General features: G+C 36.8%; 1 protein-coding gene across 2 annotated transcripts in view; it reads right to left on the reverse strand.

Moving 5' to 3' along the window:
- Positions 1–1,703: 1,703 nt before the first annotated feature.
- LOC143035018 (dual oxidase 2-like) overlaps positions 1,704–16,270 on the reverse strand; it is a 100,867-nt gene continuing 86,300 nt past the window's right edge. Inside the window, exons 28-30 of one of the 2 annotated variants that reach the window (XM_076201418.1) lie at positions 3,473–3,598; positions 3,171–3,336; positions 1,704–1,839 (exon numbers count right to left, since the gene is read on the reverse strand). In XM_076201418.1, coding sequence (XP_076057533.1) covers positions 3,211–3,336; positions 3,473–3,598 — 252 coding nt within the window. In that variant the 3' untranslated portion in view covers positions 1,704–1,839; positions 3,171–3,210. Of the gene's footprint in view, positions 1,840–1,903; positions 3,337–3,472; positions 3,599–16,270 lie in introns of those variants that run through there. The other variant, XM_076201417.1, reaches the window with a different exon arrangement.

Below are 16,270 nucleotides of genomic sequence, written 5' to 3' on the forward strand. Positions count from 1 at the left end.
TCAAGAGTTTGGTACGCTCCCGGCTCCTCTTCGGATCTCCTGCCATGCACGATCTTCCCCCGGGGGTAGTGTATAGATTAGCCAGAGTGGAGTGCCAAGCGCTCCGCCTGGGTCTCGGTTTGCCAGCATCAGTTCCACATGAACAAGTGTATAATGAAGCAGGTGTTCTTCCTATTTGGTATCAACTGAAGAAAGATGCCTGCAAATACTTGTTCACCAGTGCTAAAGTTGCAAATTCTACGGATGAGGAACTCCGGGAGGATTGGTTGAAGGCCTCACAGACGACGCACATTCAAGGTCTGCCTGGCTCCGTCAAGGACCTCTGCATAAAAGCCGGGCTTCCTCCCGATGCGAGACAACTTGTTACCCAGTGTCAGGTGGATCTCTTTCACCCCTGGGTACTCAAACCACCAACAGTTGTCTTATCATCTCCTAGCACATGTGAGGGAGATGATAAGGACGGAGTACAAGGAGGACTTCCTTGTCTACACGGATGGCTCTGTGCTTGAGGATGGCCGCACAGGCGCAGGGATATTCTTGGAAAACACACAAGAGTCCATCTCCGTGAAGCTTCCCCCCACCTCCATCTTCTCGGCCGAATTAATCGCCATTCGGGAAGCCATTAAAATAGTTCTCGCTCTTCCCCATCCGCCAGCTTGCATCACCGTGCTCTCAGATTCAAGAGCCAGCCTTAAGGCACTGCAGAGCTGTCAATGCGACTCGCAGCCAGACACTTTGCAAGAAATACTGCACCTCACTGCTGAGGCCTCCAACAAAGATATTCAGATAAGATATCAATGGGTTCCCTCACATGTGGGGTTGCAAGGAAATGAAAAGGCGGATGGGGCAGCCAAGAAGGGCGCCCTGGCGCCTGAAGAGGACATGATTTCCATCAAATTCACGGTCAGCGACGCCCTGCACAAGATCAACAGAGCCATCTGGGAGACCTGGAAGGCAGACTTCACCGCCACTGCCATCGCTCGGGGATGGCCGACAACAACCTGTCACGGAGGAAAACCCCCGACCTTCCCCTCTGTACCCCCTTATATGTTAGCCATGATATCCAGAATAAGGGTAAATCATTGGCGAACCAAATTTCTAAATCTTCTCTGTACCTGTGGCAGAGAACAGGTCTCTTTCAATCACTGCCTTTTCGTTTGCAGACAGCTCAGGGACCATTTTAAAGATTTAAGAAATCTCTTCGGAGATCCCTCCACCGCCCTAGACCAATTGAGGGCAAACAGCACATCAGACGCCGGAAAATCTCAAATAATCCTGGCTGCTGCCAGCCTAATCTGCTCTTCCCCCGTGGGAGGCCTACTATGACCCCCTCCAGCCGGGTCAAATATAACAAAATTCCACACTCCGGTAAATAAATAAAAATAAATATAAAATTGAATTAATAAATAAATAAGATATTACGGCCATAGAAGCAATTAAAGACAGTCCTGAAATCGGCTAGCTCCGCAGGGACTAAAAAAAAAAAAAAAAAAAAAGTAATAACAGTTCTCCGTCTGTCATTTCCTTTGTGTTTGGAGGAGTAAATCAATCCAAAAGTGAGATACAGACTCCATACATTGGTGACGAAATCCTCTGTACAGGGTTAACAAATGAGAGGCTGTCAAAAAAGTATTGATGATACATACATACATACATACATACATACATACACCAAAGGCTTTCTTCTCCCTTACAAGGGAAGTAGCCAAAAAAACAAAGGCATAAAATCCACTCCCATCCATTCCATCCCCATATACTCCACTCCCATCTACCCTCCTCCCTCCCTCTTATCTTGGCTCCTCCTGGGTGACGGGTCATCTCTGCATCTCGCCCACTGCCCTGGGTCAAAAGCAATGTGCAAAGTCATAACCCTGTATTTCGTCATAAAACATACAAAACTAGGTGAAACTTGCAAGATTTAATAATAGAAACAATACAGAATAAATTGATGTATCCAAAAGTAAACAAAAAATCAAAATAGAGTATTAAAACATTCATGTGTACATCTAGATTCCAAAGTTCGTCATCATTTACCAGTTAGTAAAGGTACTGTTATCATTACATACCTCCTGTTTAAAGGAGATATATGTACATAGGGATTAGTACTGCAATATTAACAATCAGGATTACGACAATGTTATAAGCTGACTTTGGAGTCTGGAGGTGGTTGTATGAGTGAGCAATCACAGTCAGGCAAGGATCATTGTCACCAAGGAACATTTGATAGTTTTACCAAATTCCTGAACACAGTGTCATCTAACTTCAGTTCCTTCTTGCCTGTGGAATCTCAGATTATTATTCACAGAGGTTGAATGCTGAACAAAACAGCTGAAAAATATTCTTATTCCTAACTCCAGGTTGAAGACTTCTACATTCACCCAAAGGCTCCTACGTCACGACGTTTTACCTCTTTTAATTTATAGATTCTTTCATTACTGTTTGGCACAATTTTTTCCCCCATCGTCACCATTGAAGACCTTTTGTTTAACCCCCAAGCCTCTGACATTACCCCCCCCCCCCCATCACTGCTTCTCTTCTCCAGGCAATACGTATGGGAGTATTCCACAGGACCTGCATCAAAAGTCTCTCTTTTTAAATCGTGGTCACGTGATACATAGAGAGCCCCGAAGTGTCAAGTTGCTTTGTGCTATTTTCAGTCAACCTGTTTTGATACTTCTCCCATTCCTTTTGTTGCCAAATTTGGAATTACACAACTGAAGAAACTATTCCCTATCTGGAGTACACATCGATGAAAGACGTTATACTCATGCACTACCGCGTCGTATTCAAAAGCAAAATGCTTTTTCTTTTTCCAACTCGGTCATAATAAGGGTTGCCTGTCCGTGCCACTCCACTGTGTGCAATGAACAGGTAATGAACAGATGACTTGCAGAGGGGTCTCAAGTTCAGAATTTATATCTAAGATGTTACATAATATTTCATGACCGTGTGTAAGTGAAAGAACATTTTGACAGTAGTGTTTGGTCACAATAGTAAAAAAAAAAAAAAAAATCTAAGACCATAAATATAATATTCATGGAATATGGAGTTTCCATGTCCGTCGTTTTTTTTCTTTTTTTTCAAACCGTAAAATAATGATACTTTTCTTAGATGACTGAACAGTTACTTGAAGAATGTAAACTGCTCTCAAAAACCCTCCAAAATGCTACCTGCTGAGATGACCAAAGTATGGACGAGCGAGCGTGATCTTTAAAAGTTTTCATAGTAGTGCCTGAAGATGGTGCCTTTGGGTTTGTTGTTCATTTCTCTGCATCCCTTTTCGACCGCGTAGCTCAGGCTGGGATTCCCGCAGGTAAACACCCCGACTATGTCTACCTATATCCGAAGAAAAGATTGGTTACAGTAAAAGATTTTGCAGGAAAAACAAAACAAAAAAAAACAGGTGAAGTGAAAGGTGTGGAAATCTAGGTATATGCATGCACATCGTAAGAACCGAACTCATCGAACTCACGGAGTATTTTCTCCTTATGGCCTCAAACACCAAACTGAAGTTGGGTCGCCCGAAGTGTGTGATGCCACGAAGACCGGTGAAGAGGGACGTTCCGGAAATCTTCTGGAAGTGCCGTTCGGCCAAGTACTGGAGGCAAGAGCATCAAGACACTTTACTAAGCATTCATGTTAAACTTAAGTGGAATAGGAAACTCAGGAGTCTTGGTCCGAGTTTATTCCTGACTTTTTTTTTTTTTCAAGCATACCTGCGAAACTAGTCAGGAATAAACTCGGACTAAGACTCATGTGCTTCCTATTCCATTTATGTCAACCCGTCAGAATGTCTCAACATTCATGTTAAAGTAAACTGTACAGACCTTACGCCACGTCAAGTGCACAAATAACGTCCCTCCATAGAAAAAGTGCGTAGAGTTCCTCAACTGTTTTCTCATGCATTCCTTACTTATGTGTTACTGTTCTTTAGACTCCTTTCCATACTGAATAAAAACCATCATGCATCCATAAAGTGCTGCCAAGTTTTATTGTGTAACTCCCGTCCCAGGGCTATTTACTGGGGAGGATAATGTCGTGGCTGAGCATCACGGTCGGCGGCTTGTCTCGGCAGACGTTCTGAGGAGAGTCTTTGAGAAGACTGATATCGGAACTGAAACCCCCGGCAACTTTAACTTTCGTAGAGATGGTAAAAGAGAGATTCTAGGAGGGCAGTAAAAAGAAGAGATGGTAAAGTGTAAAGGATCAGATTTCTTCTTCGAGTGAAGATGAGTCCTGACAGATCTGTTGTCCCATAACGAGGCCTGATGCATAATTGTGAACAAATGAATAATGAAAAAAATAAACCACTAAATGAATAGATACTTAAATTTATCAACAAATGAGATAAAAAAAACTTTATCCCTGAAACGACAAGGAATTCCATTAACTGAATAGAATTGGTTGACAGCAGCTATATATATGTACAATACTGAATGGGTCCAAGTTAGCGATACATTTTTATCAACCACAATGCACTTGAATTCTAAGCCATCAACATCGGGTGTCTGATGGAGGCAACATGCAGAACTTGAAACGTAATACGACCAAGGACTCGAACCTGGTTAGCACGTAACAAGTGTTGTGGTGACTTAAACCATTGCTCCATCTTTTGATGGAGCAATGGTTTAAGTCACTACAGCACTTGTTGCCTCCATCGAGAAACCCCATGTTGATGGCTTAGAATTAAAGCGCATTGTGGTTGATTATGTATATACATACATATGTATATATATATGTATATATATATATATATATATATAATATATATATATGTGTATTTACCTAGTTGTATTTACCTAGTTGTATTTTACGGGAAGGGGAGCTATGCTCGTGGGGTCCCGTCTTCATATCTCATTTTATCTAAACTATTTTTAAATTCATGTATTGTTTTTGCACACACCACTTTCTCATCTAACTTGTTCCAACTGTCTATTACTCTGTGAGGAAAGCTGTTCTTTTTCAAATCTCTTCTATAGCTGTCTTTTTTTATTTTCTTTCCGTGTCCTCTTGTATTTCTGTCATCCCATTTTATCAGATTCTCTCTATCAGTAATTTCTATGCCTTTCATGATTCTGTAAATAGCTATCAAATCTCCTCTCTCTCTTCTTTGCTCTAGTGTCTGTAGTTTAAGTTTTTGTAGTCTCTCTTCATATGATAGTTTTGAGAGTGTTGGTGCCAGTTTTGTAATTGCTCTTTGTATTCTTTCAAGTTTTTTTATACATTTTTTTGTACTTGGTGACCATATCGTTGCTGCATATTCCAATCTTGGTCTTATCAGGGTGATTAGGATTTTCCTCACCATTTCTTCATCCAGGTATGTAAATGCCACTTTGATTGTTCTTAATAAATTATAAGTTTCTCCAAAAATCTTATTTATATGTTTCTCAGGTGACATATTATTCATAACAATGACTCCCAGGTCCTTCTCATTTTCTACTTTTTTTATTCCTTCTTCTCCCAAATTATATGATCCTGTTATTCTGTTTTTGCTTTTTCCAAATTCCATTATACTACACTTTTTTGTATTGAACTCCATCTCCCACTTCCTACTCCATTCTTGTACTTTATTTAGATCTCTCTGTAGTGATTCACAATCTTCTTCAGTTTTCACTCTTTTCAGTAGTTTTGCATCATCTGCAAAGAAGCTCATATAGCTTTCAATTCCTTCATCCATATCATTAATATATATAGCAAACATTATTGGGGCCAGAACTGTTCCCTGCGGGACACCGCTTATTACTTCATTCCATTTTGAGAATTTGTTTCTAATCACTACTCTCATTTGTCTTTCTTGCAAAAAGTCTTCCATCCAATTTAGCAATTTACCTTGTATTCCTCCTTCATATTCTAATTTCTTAAGCAACTTCTTATGTGGTACTTTGTCAAAAGCTTTTTTTAGGTCTAGAAATGCACAATCAGCCCATCCATCTCTTTCTTGTATTATATCTATTAGCCTTGAATAGAAACATATTAAATTGGTGACGCATGATCGTCCTTGTCTGAATCCAAATTGCCTTGGATTTAGTACGTTGTTTTTTCCCAAGTATTTTACCCATCTACTTTTGATAATTCTTTCACAAATTTTTGCTATTGTACTTGTTAGAGAGACTGGTCTATAGTTGGTAGGTTCTTCTTTATTTCCTCCTTTATATATAGGTACTATATTTGCTTTTTTCCAATCTTCTGGAACTTTTCCTTCTTTTAAGGAACTGCTTATTATGCTATGTATTTTGTCTGCCAGTTCATTCCTGCATTCTTTCAGAATCCAGTTTGCTATTTCATCTGGCCCATGCGATTTTCTGACATCAAAATTACCCAAGTGTGTCAATATTTCATTCTTTGTTACTTCTATTTCTTCCATAGGGGGGACTTTTTCTTTCCACTCAATCTCTTCAGGTTGTATATTTTCCCTTGTAAACACTGATTTAAAATGTTTGTTCATAATTTCTGCCATTTCCATTTCCTCAGTGTATTCAACTCCTCCTTGTCTTAATTTCTCCAAGTCTTGTTTGTTTTTCAGTTTATTGTTTACAAATCTGTAGAATAGTTTTGGTTGATCTTTACACTTTTCTATAACATCTTTTTCATATTTTCTTTTTTCCTCTCTGCACTTTTGTACATATTCATTTCTATAACCAGTATATATTTTCCATTTTTCAGGTCTTCTGTCTTTTTTCCATCTGGTCCAGGCTTTGTCTCTTTTGTCTTTTAACTCCCTACAACTTTTGTTGTACCAGCATTTTACATATTCTTTTTCTTGTTTTTGTCTTGGGACATACTTTTCCACTCCTTTTTTGTAAATTTTTGTTGTCAAAATATTCCATTTCTCTTCCACTGATGTTTCTTCTTTGTATATTTCTTCCCAGTTTTCTTGTTGGAAGAATTCTCTTATTTTATCAAAGTTTGTTTTTTCATACATTATTCTTCCTTTTCTATATTGTTCATTTCTTTTCATATATTTTTCTTCATTAAGTTCCAGTTCAATCAATATGTGGTCACTTTTACCTATTGGTGTTTTATATTCAATCTTGTCCACTATTCTAGGTTCAGATGTAATTATTAAGTCTAGCCTCGATGGTTCTTCTTCATTTCTATACCTAGTGTTCTCTTGTATCCATTGTGTCATTGAATGGTCAGTAATTATCTCAAGTAGAGCATTTCCCCATGAGTCATCACCACTCTTTACTGTCATTTCTTCCCAGCAGATTTCTTTGCAATTAAAGTCGCCCATCATAACTATTCTTCCTCCGTCTTCCATTATTTTAGTTAATGCTATCTTTGTGTCCTCTAACATACTTTTATGTTCACTCTCCTCCCATGAGGCTGTTTTCGGAGGCACATAATTGATCACAAATTTTCTGCTCTTCTTATCTCGGTCTTCCAATTCTATCATAATCATCTCTACTGTATTCTTTCCATATATGACACCTTTCACGTTTATATCCTTCTTGGTCAGGAACATAACTCCACCCCCTTGTTTTTTCTCTCTGTTTCTAATCCAATAATTGTATGCATCATGTCCTACACTGTTGGGTGGTAGTGGGCCTTTTAATTTTGTTTCTACAATTCCCATTATGTCCGGTTCTTTTTCTTTCAAATAATCATTCAGTTCATTCAATCCTGTTATTAATCCATCTATATTTGTGTAAGACGCTCTTAGTTTTCTGCCACTTCCATTGTGTTCTCTGTTTCCCTTATGTTTTTCTTTAGTATGTCGAACTGCTTTATTTTCATGTTCACTACTCTCCAATAGAATCTCTCTTTCTCTGACTCCGTTCTTTCCTCGTTTTTTGCCTTAGCTTCAAGTCTTTTCTGCTTTTCTGCCTCTCTTTCCTCCTTATTCATTTCTCTTTTTATCCATACCTTTTTATATTGATCATTTGTTGCTAGTTTCCCTGTTTTGGATAGAATTTTCTCTGCCGTTGTTTGTGACCTGAATTTAATCTTAATTGGTCTGGTCTTATCTGTACTATATTTTCCGAGTCTGAATTTTTCCTCAATTTCCTTTATAATTTCTGGTTCATCTTCCTGGACTAATTTTAATAAACTGCTTGCTTACTCTTTCATTTTCCTCCTTGATTCTTGCGGTTCTATCTGGGTTATGTTTCTCTTCCATTCCTAATATAATTATACATTTCTTTTTGTCAGCTAATTCTCTTACTATATTCTCCTTCTGTCTCATCACTTTAATAACTGAGTCTTCATTATGTTCTTTCAATTGCTGTTTGACTATGTCAGTGAATGAAACCTTATTCCCTTCTTGGGTTGTTCTCCAATTTTTAGCCTCTTTAGCTATTTTCTCTCTGTTTTCATTACTATTCTTCTTCAATTTCTCATTCTCCTCCTTTACATTTCCTAACTGTCTTTTTAGGTCCTCTATTTCTTCAGTTAAGTTTCTGTTAGCCTTCTCTAGTTGTTCCAACCTTTCAATTCTCTGGAAAATGGAGTCAACATTACCTAACTTACGTTCCAAGTCCTCGATCACCTTATCAACTCTCTCCTCTAGTCTTATCAGTCGGGGGGGGGGGTTGTGTCCCCCCCACCCTCTTTAAATCCCTGGAACATATTCTCGTCACTTTCTACTGTATTGCTCCTCTCTATACTTCTAATCTTTACATTTTTATTAGACATTTCATCCTCACTCAGTCTTTTGTTTACCTTTCGCTTGTCTGGCTGGGCCAAGTCTACTCCCTCCTCATTTCCTTCCATTTCCCTCAGTAATCCCTCCCCTTTTCCTCTTTCCCTACTTTCCCACAACTACACGAGCAATTTCCCCCCCACCCTGTAAAAACACTAGGCACTTCTCTTTGCGTTGGGATCCACAGACTTCAGTTTTCTTCAGAACGTCATCCAAGCCGTCCATTCGCTGAAGTGTGTGTGTATTTACCTAGTTGTATTTACCTAGTTGTATTTTACGGGAAGGGGAGCTATGCTCGTGGGGTCCCGTCTTCATATCTCATTTTATCTAAACTATTTTTAAATTCATGTATTGTTTTTGTTTTTGCACACACCACTTTCTCATCTAACTTGTTCCAACTGTCTATTACTCTGTGAGGAAAGCTGTTCTTTTTCAAATCTCTTCTATAGCTGTCTTTTTTTATTTTCTTTCCGTGTCCTCTTGTATTTCTGTCATCCCATTTTATCAGATTCTCTCTATCAGTAATTTCTATGCCTTTCATGATTCTGTAAATAGCTATCAAATCTCCTCTCTCTCTTCTTTGCTCTAGTGTCTGTAGTTTAAGTTTTTGTAGTCTCTCTTCATATGATAGTTTTGAGAGTGTTGGTGCCAGTTTTGTGATTGCTCTTTGTATTCTTTCAAGTTTTTTTATACATTTTTTTGTACTTGGTGACCATATCGTTGCTGCATATTCCAATCTTGGTCTTATCAGGGTGATTAGGATTTTCCTCACCATTTCTTCATCCAGGTATGTAAATGCCACTTTGATTGTTCTTATTAAATTATAAGTTTCTCCAAAAATCTTATTTATATGTTTCTCAGGTGACATATTATTCATAACAATGACTCCCAGGTCCTTCTCATTTTCTACTTTTTTTATTCCTTCTTCTCCCAAATTATATGATCCTGTTATTCTGTTTTTGCTTTTTCCAAATTCCATTATACTACACTTTTTTGTGTTGAACTCCATCTCCCACTTCCTACTCCATTCTTGTACTTTATTTAGATCTCTCTGTAGTGATTCACAATCTTCTTCAGTTTTCACTCTTTTCAGTAGTTTTGCATCATCTGCAAAGAAGCTCATATAGCTTTCAATTCCTTCATCCATATCATTAATATATATAGCAAACATTATTGGGGCCAGAACTGTTCCCTGCGGGACACCGCTTATTACTTCATTCCATTTTGAGTGCTGATCTCTTATCACTACTCTCATTTTTCTTTCTTGCAAAAAGTCTTCCATCCAATTTAGCAATTTACCTTGTATTCCTCCTTCATATTCTAATTTCTTAAGCAACTTCTTATGTGGTACTTTGTCAAAAGCTTTTTTTAGGTCTAGAAATGCACAATCAGCCCATCCATCTCTTTCTTGTATTATATCTATTAGCCTTGAATAGAAACATATTAAATTGGTGACGCATGATCGTCCTTGTCTGAATCCAAATTGCCTTGGATTTAGTACGTTGTTTTTTCCAAGTATTTTACCCATCTACTTTTGATAATTCTTTCACAAATTTTTGCTATTGTACTTGTTAGAGAGACTGGTCTATAGTTGGTAGGTTCTTCTTTATTTCCTCCTTTATATATAGGTACTATATTTGCTTTTTTCCAATCTTCTGGAACTTTTCCTTCTTTTAAGGAACTGCTTATTATGCTATGTATTTTGTCTGCCAGTTCATTCCTGCATTCTTTCAGAATCCAGTTTGCTATTTCATCTGGCCCATGCGATTTTGTGACATCAAAATTACCCAAGTGTGTCAATATTTCATTCTTTGTTACTTCTATTTCTTCCATAGGGGGGACTTTTTCTTTCCACTCAATCTCTTCAGGTTGTATATTTTCCCTTGTAAACACTGATTTAAAATGTTTGTTCATAATTTCTGCCATTTCCATTTCCTCAGTGTATTCAACTCCTCCTTGTCTTAATTTCTCCAAGTCTTGTTTGTTTTTCAGTTTATTGTTTACAAATCTGTAGAATAGTTTTGGTTGATCTTTACACTTTTCTATAACATCTTTTTCATATTTTCTTTTTTCCTCTCTGCACTTTTGTACATATTCATTTCTATAACCAGTATATATTTTCCATTTTTCAGGTCTTCTGTCTTTTTTCCATCTGGTCCAGGCTTTGTCTCTTTTGTCTTTTAACTCCCTACAACTTTTGTTGTACCAGCATTTTACATATTCTTTTTCTTGTTTTTGTCTTGGGACATACTTTTCCACTCCTTTTTTGTAAATTTTTGTCAAAATATTCCATTTCTCTTCCACTGATGTTTCTTCTTTGTATATTTCTTCCCAGTTTTCTTGTTGGAAGAATTCTCTTATTTTATCAAAGTTTGTTTTTTCATACATTATTCTTCCTTTTCTATATTGTTCATTTCTTTTCATATATTTTTCTTCATTAAGTTCCAGTTCAATCAATATGTGGTCACTTTTACCTATTGGTGTTTTATATTCAATCTTGTCCACTATTCTAGGTTCAGATGTAATTATTAAGTCTAGCCTCGATGGTTCTTCTTCATTTCTATACCTAGTGTTCTCTTGTATCCATTGTGTCATTGAATGGTCAGTAATCATCTCAAGTAGAGCATTTCCCCATGAGTCATCACCACTCTTTACTGTCATTTCTTCCCAGCAGATTTCTTTGCAATTAAAGTCGCCCATCATAACTATTCTTCCTCCGTCTTCCATTATTTTAGTTAATGCTATCTTTGTGTCCTCTAACATACTTTTATGTTCACTCTCCTCCCATGAGGCTGTTTTCGGAGGCACATAATTGATCACAAATTTTCTGCTCTTCTTATCTCGGTCTTCCAATTCTATCATAATCATCTCTACTGTATTCTTTCCATATATGACACCTTTCACGTTTATATCCTTCTTGGTCAGGAACATAACTCCACCCCCTTGTTTTTTCTCTCTGTTTCTAATCCAATAATTGTATGCATCATGTCCTACACTGTTGGGTGGTAGTGGGCCTTTTAATTTTGTTTCTACAATTCCCATTATGTCCGGTTCTTTTTCTTTCAAATAATCATTCAGTTCATTCAATCCTGTTATCAATCCATCTATATTTGTGTAAGACGCTCTTAGTTTTCTGCCACTTCCATTGTGTTCTCTGTTTCCCTTATGTTTTTCTTTAGTATGTCGAACTGCTTTATTTTCATGTTCACTACTCTCCAATAGAATCTCTCTTTCTCTGACTCCGTTCTTTCCTCGTTTTTTGCCTTAGCTTCAAGTCTTTTCTGCTTTTCTGCCTCTCTTTCCTCCTTATTCATTTCTCTTTTTATCCATACCTTTTTATATTGATCATTTGTTGCTAGTTTCCCTGTTTTGGATAGAATTTTCTCTGCCGTTGTTTGTGACCTGAATTTAATCTTAATTGGTCTGGTCTTATCTGTACTATATTTTCCGAGTCTGAATTTTTCCTCAATTTCCTTTATAATTTCTGGTTCATCTTCCTGGACTAATTTTAATAAACTGCTTGTTACTCTTTCATTTTCCTCCTTGATTCTTGCGGTTCTATCTGGGTTATGTTTCTCTTCCATTCCTAATATAATTATACATTTCTTTTTGTCAGCTAATTCTCTTACTATATTCTCCTTCTGTCTCATCACTTTAATAACTGAGTCTTCATTATGTTCTTTCAATTGCTGTTTGACTATGTCAGTGAATGAAACCTTATTCCCTTCTTGGGTTGTTCTCCAATTTTTAGCCTCTTTAGCTATTTTCTCTCTGTTTTCATTACTATTCTTCTTCAATTTCTCATTCTCCTCCTTTACATTTCCTAACTGTCTTTTTAGGTCCTCTATTTCTTCAGTTAAGTTTCTGTTAGCCTTCTCTAGTTGTTCCAACCTTTCAATTCTCTGGAAAATGGAGTCAACATTACCTAACTTACGTTCTAAGTCGATCACCTTATCAACTCTCTCCTCTAGTCTTATCAGTCGGGGGGGGGGGGGTTGTGTCCCCCCCACCCTCTTTAAATCCCTGGAACATATTCTCGTCACTTTCTACTGTATTGCTCCTCTCTATACTTCTAATCTTTACATTTTTATTAGACATTTCATCCTCACTCAGTCTTTTGTTTACCTTTCGCTTGTCTGGCTGGGCCAAGTCTACTCCCTCCTCATTTCCTTCCATTTCCCTCAGTAATCCCTCCCCTTTTCCTCTTTCCCTACTTTCCCACTACTACACGAGCAATTTCCCCCCCACCCTGTAAAAACACTAGGCACTTCTCTTTGCGTTGGGATCCACAGACTTCAGTTTTCTTCAGAACGTCATCCAAGCCGTCCATTCGCTGAAGTGTGTGTGTGTGTATTTACCTAGTTGTATTTACCTAGTTGTATTTTACGGGAAGGGGAGCTATGCTCGTGGGGTCCCGTCTTCATATCTCATTTTATCTAAACTATTTTTAAATTCATGTATTGTTTTTGCACACACCACTTTCTCATCTAACTTGTTCCAACTGTCTATTGCTCTGTGAGGAAAGCTGTTCTTTTTCAAATCTCTTCTATAGCTGTCTTTTTTTATTTTCTTTCCGTGTCCTCTTGTATTTCTGTCATCCCATTTTATCAGATTCTCTCTATCAGTAATTTCTATGCCTTTCATGATTCTGTAAATAGCTATCAAATCTCCTCTCTCTCTTCTTTGCTCTAGTGTCTGTAGTTTAAGTTTTTGTAGTCTCTCTTCATATGATAGTTTTGAGAGTGTTGGTGCCAGTTTTGTAATTGCTCTTTGTATTCTTTCAAGTTTTTTTATACATTTTTTTGTACTTGGTGACCATATCGTTGCTGCATATTCCAATCTTGGTTTTATCAGGGTGATTAGGATTTTCCTCACCATTTCTTCATCCAGGTATGTAAATGCCACTTTGATTGTTCTTATTAAATTATAAGTTTCTCCAAAAATCTTATTTATGTTTCTCAGGTGACATATTATTCATAACAATGACTCCCAGGTCCTTCTCATTTTCTACTTTTTTTATTCCTTCTTCTCCCAAATTATATGATCCTGTTATTCTGTTTTTGCTTTTTCCAAATTCCATTATACTACACTTTTTTGTATTGAACTCCATCTCCCACTTCCTACTCCATTCTTGTACTTTATTTAGATCTCTCTGTAGTGATTCACAATCTTCTTCAGTTTTCACTCTTTTCAGTAATTTTGCATCATCTGCAAAGAAGCTCATATAGCTTTCAATTCCTTCATCCATATCATTAATATATATAGCAAACATTATTGGGGCCAGAACTGTTCCCTGCGGGACACCGCTTATTACTTCATTCCATTTTGAGTGCTGATCTCTTATCACTACTCTCATTTTTCTTTCTTGCAAAAAGTCTTCCATCCAATTTAGCAATTTACCTTGTATTCCTCCTTCATATTCTAATTTCTTAAGCAACTTCTTATGTGGTACTTTGTCAAAAGCTTTTTTTAGGTCTAGAAATGCACAATCAGCCCATCCATCTCTTTCTTGTATTATATCTATTAGCCTTGAATAGAAACATATTAAATTGGTGACGCATGATCGTCCTTGTCTGAATCCAAATTGCCTTGGATTTAGTACGTTGTTTTTTTCCAAGTATTTTACCCATCTACTTTTGATAATTCTTTCACATATTTTTGCTATTGTACTTGTTAGAGAGACTGGTCTATAGTTGGTAGGTTCTTCTTTATTTCCTCCTTTATATATAGGTACTATATTTGCTTTTTTCCAATCTTCTGGAACTTTTCCTTCTTTTAAGGAACTGCTTATTATGCTATGTATTTTGTCTGCCAGTTCATTCCTGCATTCTTTCAGAATCCAGTTTGCTATTTCATCTGGCCCATGCGATTTTCTGACATCAAAATTACCCAAGTGTGTCAATATTTCATTCTTTGTTACTTCTATTTCTTCCATAGGGGGGACTTTTTCCTTCCACTCAATCTCTTCAGGTTGTATATTTTCCCTTGTAAACACTGATTTAAAATGTTTGTTCATAATTTCTGCCATTTCCATTTCCTCAGTGTATTCAACTCCTCCTTGTCTTAATTTCTCCAAGTCTTGTTTGTTTTTCAGTTTATTGTTTACAAATCTGTAGAATAGTTTTGGTTGATCTTTACACTTTTCTATAACATCTTTTTCATATTTTCTTTTTTCCTCTCTGCACTTTTGTACATATTCATTTCTATAACCAGTATATATTTTCCATTTTTCAGGTCTTCTGTCTTTTTTCCATCTGGTCCAGGCTTTGTCTCTTTTGTCTTTTAACTCTCTACAACTTTTGTTGTACCAGCATTTTACATATTCTTTTTCTTGTTTTTGTCTTGGGACATACTTTTCCACTCCTTTTTTGTAAATTTTTGTCAAAATATTCCATTTCTCTTCTACTGATGTTTCTTCTTTGTATATTTCTTCCCAGTTTTCTTGTTGGAAGAATTCTCTTATTTTATCAAAGTTTGTTTTTTCATACATCATTCTTCCTTTTCTATATTGTTCATTTCTTTTCATATATTTTTCTTCATTAAGTTCCAGTTCAATCAATATGTGGTCACTTTTACCTATTGGTGTTTTATATTCAATCTTGTCCACTATTCTAGGTTCAGATGTAATTATTAAGTCTAGCCTCGATGGTTCTTCTTCATTTCTATACCTAGTGTTCTCTTGTATCCATTGTGTCATTGAATGGTCAGTAATCATCTCAAGTAGAGCATTTCCCCATGAGTCATCACCACTCTTTACTGTCATTTCTTCCCAGCAGATTTCTTTGCAATTAAAGTCGCCCATCATAACTATTCTTCCTCCATCTTCCATTATTTTAGTTAATGCTATCTTTGTGTCCTCTAACATACTTTTATGTTCACTCTCCTCCCATGAGGCTGTTTTCGGAGGCACATAATTGATCACAAATTTTCTGCTCTTCTTATCTCGGTCTTCCACTTCTATCATAATCATCTCTACTGTATTCTTTCCATATATGACACCTTTCACGTTTATATCCTTCTTAGTCAGGAACATAACTCCACCCCCTTGTTTTTTCTCTCTGTTTCTAATCCAATAATTGTATGTATCATGTCCTACACTGTTGGGTGGTAGTGGGCCTTTTAATTTTGTTTCTACAATTCCCATTATGTCCGGTTCTTTTTCTTTCAAATAATCATTCAGTTCATTCAATCCTGTTATCAATCCATCTATATTTGTGTAAGACACTCTTAGTTTTCTGCCACTTCCATTGTGTTCTCTGTTTCCCTTATGTTTTTCTTTAGTATGTCGAACTGCTTTATTTTCATGTTCACTACTCTCCAATAGAATCTCTCTTTCTCTGACTCCGTTCTTTCCTCGTTTTTTGCCTTAGCTTCAATTCTTTTCTGCTTTTCTGCCTCTCTTTCCTCCTTATTCATTTCTCTTTTTATCCATACCTTTTTATATTGATCATTTGTTGCTAGTTTCCCTGTCTTGGATAGAATTTTCTCTGCCGTTGTTTGTGACCTGAATTTAATCTTAATTGGTCTGGTCTTATCTGTACTATATTTTCCGAGTCTGAATTTTTCCTCAATTTCCTTTATAATTTCTGGTTCATCTTCCTGGACTAATTTTAATAAACTGCTTACTCT

This window comes from Oratosquilla oratoria, chromosome 18 (assembly GCF_046742065.1).
Source record: "Oratosquilla oratoria isolate Oo_2021 chromosome 18, ASM4674206v1, whole genome shotgun sequence".
NCBI classification, from domain to species: Eukaryota; Metazoa; Arthropoda; class Malacostraca; order Stomatopoda; family Squillidae; genus Oratosquilla; species Oratosquilla oratoria.